General features: G+C 53.3%; 1 protein-coding gene across 1 annotated transcript; it reads left to right on the top strand.

The window, feature by feature from the left end:
* The first annotated feature begins 856 nt into the window (after positions 1-856).
* CLDN2 (claudin 2) lies at positions 857-2,587 on the top strand. Its single transcript, XM_083485407.1, has one exon. The coding sequence runs from the start codon at positions 1,014-1,016 to the stop codon at positions 1,704-1,706; it is 693 nt and encodes a 230-aa protein (XP_083341533.1). The 5' UTR covers positions 857-1,013; the 3' UTR covers positions 1,707-2,587.
* Positions 2,588-7,298: the final 4,711 nt, after the last annotated feature.

Here is a 7,298-nt window from a genome sequence, read left to right as displayed (position 1 = left end):
ACCCCACTGAAATGCAAACAGCAGATTTGGGGATGGAAACATGTCAGCAGTGGAGCAGCAAAACTCCCCCTCCCGCCCTGCAGTCAGCAAAGCCCCTCAGCCCCGCCCCGCCCCAAAAATCGACTGCCTTTGCCCAATAAAACTCCACTGATGCAACAATGGCTGAAAATAAAGTGAGGAAGGTCTGGAACCTGAGCACAAAACTTTATCTCCCATGAGGAGAAGCAGGCAACATGACTATCAGTGGCTATGAGCCACAATGGCTACCTTCTCCCTCCAGTGTCAGAGACCAGTTGCTGGGGAGCACATATGAGCAGAGTGCAGCTGCTCTGCTCAGGTCCTGTGCAGGGGCTTCTCATTGGGACATCTGGTTGGCAACTGTCAGAACATGATGCTGGACTATATGGGCTTGCTTTTGCTTGATCCAGCTACAGCAGGGCTTTTCTTGGGAAAGAAGGCAGCAGTGTCAAAATGGGGCTTCTTGAACAGGCGAGGAAGGGAGCAATTCATCCACACAGGCTGGTTAGCATTCCCTGCTCCGCCACCACTTGTCCCCCATCCCACCCCCTTCTGTTGTCAGATGCTGACCCAGTAGCCCGGGATAAAGCAGAAATGGCAGGCTGGGGAGGGCTCTGTGAGACTCCACCCCTCTCCCATTATCTGCATCTCTTACTTTTAGGAACCATCATAGCTGGCTGCTGTTCTCTCTCCCTTCACCCTGCTTATTATTAGTATTATTGGGGTTTTCCAAATGTGATTTCTACCAATAACAGGGATCAAAAGGGCGTTTGGCATTTCTCAGAAGCTACCAGTCAATCATTAACCAAATGTGGTTTCCTCCCTCCCTCCCTCCTAGATAACCTTTTCTCCCCCACAAGAAGACCAGCAGACACGGACCTCCTGGCAGCCCCAGCAGCAGAAGAGAGACTAAGGAGACGGCAGCCAACGCCAGCCTCTCACCGAAGGCCAGGCAGGCACAGAAAAGGCAACACCCAGCAAGAGAGTGAGAGGAAATGGTTTCTGTGGGCCTCCAGCTGGTGGGCTATGCCCTGGGGCTCTTGGGCTTGCTGTGTGCCTTCGTGGCCACCCTGCTGCCCAGCTGGAGGACCAGCTCCTACATCGGCTCCAGCATCGTCACAGCGGTCGGCTTCTCCAAAGGCCTCTGGATGGAGTGCGCCACTTACAGCACAGGCATCACCCAGTGTGACGTCTACAGCTCCCTGCTCAACCTGCCCACTGACATCCAGGCAGCCCAGGCGATGATGTCCTCCTCCATCGCTGTCTCCTTGCTGGCCTCCATCATCTGCGTGGTGGGGATGAGGTGCACCATCTTCTCGCAAGGCTCCCCGGCCAAGGACAAGGTGGCGGTGGCAGGTGGGGTAGCCTTTGTCCTCGGGGGGCTCCTCTGCTTCATCCCTGTGGTGTGGAACATCCACGTGGTGCTCCGTGACTTCTACAACCCCATCGTTCCTGACAGCATGAAGTTTGAGCTTGGGGAGTCCCTGTACCTGGGTGTCCTCTCCTCCCTGGTGTCTCTCATTGGGGGCTTCATCCTCTGCGCTTCCTGCCCACCCCGAGACCCACATGCTGCCTATTACAGCCCTTACCGTTCTCGAACCATGGTGGGCAGGAGCCAACCAGTGCCAGCTACCTCTCCAAAGGCTAAGAGCGAGTTCAACGCTTATAACCTGACAGGCTACGTCTAAGGGTGCTGGGGTGCTGCACACCTTCCTGGGAGCCCCTGGGCAAGGATCCTGTTGCCCGCTTGGATGGACCGGCCAGGTAAGGAGGCAGGCAGTTGGGCTCATCTTTCCCACCCTTGCTGTTCTTCCCTGGACACAGCTTCTTCCTTAAGGACCTATTTCCTCCCAAACTCACCAGAGGCACTTCTCATGGGTGCAGCTTGCAAACGGCCTAATAGCTGCAGCCTCTTTGAGGAACTCAGAGCTGAATCTTCTTTGGGAAAAGCCTCTCTGCACCCTGAAGAACCAAGCAAGGTGTCCGTAGTCCACATCTCTGAAGCATCAAGTTGCTGGTGCTGAACATGGAGCAGATGAGGACATGGCTACGGCACCTGCCAAAAACTCAGTGGCCGTCTCCCAAATGTATGTGGATCTGTGGGGTCTTGGATGCCCCCGCAGAGGACACTGTACCTGAGGGATACCTAGGGAACTTGGAAAGTTGTGGGAGAGGGAAATGTTTTGCCTCTTGGGACCTGCATGGCTGCTGGCTTCAGGAACCAGGGGAAGTTCGCCCGGGACTAATGATGGCGCAACAGAAAACCAAATACCAGGTCACACGGTGTATGGGGCTGAGGTTGCCTCGGATGGGCCCTTGCGGTGCTTAGCAGCTGTTCTCCGACACATATCACAGCCCATTGTTGCCAGGCTAGGCTGCCCATGAAGTGGGAAGAATGCCTTCCTTGTTGGAGTATTTTGAAGAGGACCACAGCGTGCTCATAGCAAGATCTCATGGTGTCCATTTGGGCTTCTGCCTTTGAAGAGCTGTGCCTCTCATCCGCGGGTGGGTGCAGCGTGGCCTTGGCAGAGGGGCTGGCTCCACAATAAAGAACCTGACAGGAGAGAGACTGGCTGATTGGGTGCTTCTGATTTGGGGCAGCAAAAGTGCCAGTCCTTGAGGTTGGGCCAGAGAGCCCTGGTCTGTGGGCTTAAAAGAAGCATCAGTGTCAGGACAGGCAGCACTGAATCAATGGGGCAAGAGGAGGGAGCAAAAACCAGGACACGAAGGGGGGCCCAGGGGGGACTTGAGGCTTTGGGTGGTGGCAGGGAGGGGTAGAGTTCAGAACTGAACACACACACACGCACATTCAGGGCCCAATTTGATAGGGAGGTGCATGAAAACCAGGCCTCCTGGGACCTCCTGGAATCTCCCAAGGAAGAGTATGGGGCAAGGCTAGCCAGCTGCTCAGAGCTCATAGGTGCCAATTTGAACAAAATATTGGAGGAGAACAAGCCAGGCAAAGAGGGCAGTGGCTGGCTGGGGGGGGCTGCCCAAGGAAGGGAGGGAGGGAGGCATCAATTTGCAGAAAATACTGAAGGGGCAGCGTCCCTAAATATTTTATTGGGGAGCCAAATGGACCAGGACCCCATGGAGTTGGCACCTATGCCGGAGCTCATTGCATTCCACCCCCACCTCTGCCACTTGGGACAGGGAATGTCAAACCCTTAGTACATCAAACTTAGTACTGCCTACACTGACTGGAAGAGGTGTTCCTGGAGTCCTTTGTGTCCTTGGCAAAGAGGGGTATCGGTGCCCCCCATCGGGTGGGAGGACCTTTACCACAGTAGCCACATTAGAAATTACTACAGTTTAGGTGGCCCAAGTACTTGAAAATCTGGCAAGCCTTGTAGACTGGCACACAAGCAGAGTCCTTTGCTAACTGAACTATTTTGGGGTGCGGTTTATTTTCTGAAAGCAAGTTTTACAGTGAGCATCAGTCCAAAATACTTGCAAAGTAACAACCCGCCCCTGTGCACCTCGACCTATATATTGGGCAAGGCTTGTAAAGCGTTGCATCAGCAATGCCAACGACGCAATCCTCTGCAAGCCTACTCAGAAAGAAGCCCCATGGAGTTTAATACTCTCAAATCTCCCAGCAGGATAGACTCATATCCTGAAAGCACTTTCTCTCCTCTCCTGCCAGTTGTTGCAGGATCTCTCCCAGTCAATCTCCAACGGTGATTTTTGGGTCTGCGTTTTCCCCACCACCACCACCAGTTGCCAGTTTCGCCAGCCTCTAGCTTATGCTTCTGGCATTTAGTAATAAGCCTTGCCAAGGTCTAGAGCAGCAGATAAAATCATCAGTAAACTTAACGGTGGTCAGACTTGTCAAGAAGTGCAGCGAACGGTGCATGCGCCATACACTCAAAGCAAACAGCTTCCCCCCAGAGAATTCTGGGAACTGTGGTTTGTTCAGGGTGCTGGGAATTGCAGCACTGAGCAGTACATCACAGCTCCCTGAATTCTTTGGGGGAAAGCCATGTGCTTTGAATGTATGATATGCTTTACAATGAACTGCTAATTGGAAAACTATTAAATGTTGCATTGCGCTGGTATTATTTGTTGCGGCTACTAGTATTCTACTTAAATTCGTTGCTTTTTATGAACCATTGTGCACACTGGCTGCAAAGGGAAGCAGGCGGGGGGCAGGCAGTTTGCAACAATTGCCTGGCACTGCCATGAACTGTGTGACCCCTCTATGCCAGGCAGCCAGCCACTTCCCAAAGGCCTCTCCCTTCCAGGCTTCCTAATGACACACAGGAGTCGGCAGATTTCAAAGATTCCCAACCATAAAATAACGCAAGGAGGTGGGGGGGCATGAAGTTCACTGCCATGACTCCCGCACCAACCTTGATAACAGTCAAAGCTGCCTCCGGAATGCCCCAGATAATAGGGGCATAGCAGAGTAAACAGAGACCAAGGTGCTTGAATCCCACTGGGGCAGAGGGTGAGGCCCTGCCCCAATACATAGACCTATGCAAGACTGGGACCTCCCCCTCCACTGCTCCCGGAAGAGGCAAGAGGGGAGACAGCTTGAAAGTGGTTGTTGGTGGGTCACTTGCTGCCCTTGACCTCTTCCTATCTCCTAACACTAGGACTGGTTGGCCTCCAGGGAAGCTGAGTGCTGGAAGATGCAAGACAGAGAAAAGAAAGTCCTTCTTAGTTAACCTATGGAACTGCCTCCCACAGGAGGCAGTGAGGGTCATCAGTGTGGATGGCTTTAAAATAAGGTTACCAGACATCCCCATTTTCTGGGGACAGTCCACGGATTTACAAAGCAGTCCCCATTCAAAATCCATTGAAGTTGAAAAGTGTCCCTGGATTCATTGAAAAAATCTGATAACCTTACTTTAAGAGGATGGGACAAGTAATGCTTCTGAATTCCAGTTGCTGGAAACCACAGGAGGGGAGAGGGCTCCTGTGCTCCAATGGGCCGTTGGCCTGAAAAGCAGGCTCTTCTTACATTCTTATGTTCATTGCTTGTGTTTCAGTCTCACACGAAAGAGAGTGATGGGACTAAGGTGCCCCCCCCCCTCCGCGAGTTCCATGGCTAAGCAGGGACTTGAAAGCTGGCTCCAGGGGGCTTTGTGGCCCATGTTGCCTGAAGCAGAGACAGCAGTGGCCAAGATGCTCCCTTAGGGAGTGTAAGGCATGGAAGACACCCCTCCTCTGTCTCTCTTACAACAAAGGGCCACTCCTGCTATCAGGCAGACTGAAGTGGCAGGTGCTGATGGGAAGTGAGCAGGTGCAGCTGCAGGTGCCACCCCGCCTGACCTTCACCCTGAGCACTGGCCTGCTGCCTTCAGGTGCTGTATGGAGAAGGCTGCCCCGTGGCTTGTGCTGAGGTCAGGTTGCTTTGCAGGCAGAAGTGGGAAGGGAGCTGCCTTCTCCTGAGTCAGACTAACAGGCCACCTAACTCAATGTGGCCTGAAATGACAGGCAGCAGAGGTCCACACTTGCCATGAAGCTACAGCTCTTGCTGACTATCTGATAAAGCAGAGAAGATGGTCCTCTAGATTATCCTCAGGGTCCCTTACAACTATTATTCTATGTAAATATTCCAGCCGGTGGGAAGGTCCCCCACATGCAGCAGCATCACTGGTGCTCTGGAGGCTTCACCATTCCTCTGCAATGATGGGAACGTGCTCTTGTGTGACAAGTCCTGGGCACCAGTCAGGATCACTCTGAGCCTGAGCAGAAGGCAACAAAAAAGCACAGGGACTGACTGGGTGGTGCTCAGTGCTCTCTTAGCCACGGAAGTCCTCCTTGGAGCCAGGCTGACAACAGAGTCCAAAAAGGCCCCAGTCACTTCCTGAGAGTGTCTCTCTGGGTGGGAAAGGGCTGTTCCCTGGCCCACCGTCACCTCCCTCCACTTTGGGCAATAGGCAGCATCAGCCCATCAGAGTGTTTTGGCTGGAGTCCCTGGAGCCAAATATTAGCCATGCCAGAAGGGAACAGGATGGTGCTGAGAGAGGGGCTGTGATCAATGAGCTGGAAGGGCAGAAACATCTCATAAGAGGTGAGGTGGGTGGAAGGAAGGGGGCAGATCAGCAGCGGCAAAAGCTACCTGGCGACATTCACCCACCTGGGCTGCTAAGAATAGCCTTTTAGATCTCTCTCTCTCTCTCTTGATCTCTCTCTCTCTGCTCTGCTCTGCTCTGCTCTGCTCTGCTCTGCTCTGCTCTGCTCTGCTCTGCTCTGCTCTCCCTTCCATCAAGGAACTTTGCACTAGGCTGGCTTGGAGTGTCTGGAATGGGGGTCATTGTCTGGGATTGCAGGAACAGTTGAGGATCCAGGAGAATTCCAAGGTGGCACACCAGACAAGTTAAACATCTCTCTTCTGGGTCTTCTACATGTTGCCCCGCTCCGCTCCAAGCAAGGAGCAGAGTCCAAGCAGCTGCTGCCTAGGATGGCTCCAACCACGTTGCCACTGTTCAAGGGAACACAACCAAAGGATCCCTGAGTGAGAGGGGGCACCTTCTCTTCCCCTCCCCAGCAACAGGAAGGGCAAAAGCCAACACAGCTATGCTTTGATCCCTGAGCTTTGATCCCTGAGCCCCGTTATAAACAAATACGTTTTTATCTGGGAAATCAGACGTCATTAAGTGTCATTAAATGGGCAGTGATGCCTCCGATCAGAAGAGAGTAGCAGGCCCTTATCTTTAGTTGAGACAACCCCTTCTCTCTCTGGAGGAAGAGGAGGAAGAAGCACACATGGGCCATGCTGAACACCCACTCGGGCTGGGCTACATCAGCCCCACCCTGTGAGGAGCAGGGGCTGTGCCTCTCTGAAAGACAAGACCCTTTAGGGGCACTCCAGCCCCCATCAGCCAGCATGGTCAAGGAGGGCAGGAGTTGTCGGCTTGACCTACAGAGTGTCCACAAAGCTTTCAGTTTAATTCCAGGAGTTCAGACTGTGTGCAACTCTGCCCTTAGCTCTCAGGGCAGAGCTGGGCCAAACAGCACAAAGTTGGGAGTTCCCTGTAAGATGCATGTGTCAGGGCTAGGGGGGCGTCTCTGTGGCCTGCTACCTGAGCACCCTGTAGGCAACACCAGCCCTTCCTCTGCCTACAAACCCTGCTGAACACCAGCTTCAAATTGCTTTGTTTCTTCTTACTGCAACACAATAACCCTCCAGATGTTGCAGCAGAAGCAAGCATCCCTGATCCCTTGGTCAATGTGGCTGTTGTTCCTCCAGGGAAAGGCAAGAACCAGACCCAGCCAGGATGTGGAATAAGCAGTAATGGAGGGTAGTGTGAGAGTTTGGGTAGCAGTGG

Source organism: Podarcis liolepis (assembly GCF_965112155.1).
Source record: "Podarcis liolepis genome assembly, chromosome: Z".
NCBI classification, from domain to species: Eukaryota; Metazoa; Chordata; class Lepidosauria; order Squamata; family Lacertidae; genus Podarcis; species Podarcis liolepis.
The sequence above is the reverse complement of the archived record's forward strand: the minus strand, read 5'-3'. Positions and strand labels throughout refer to the sequence as shown.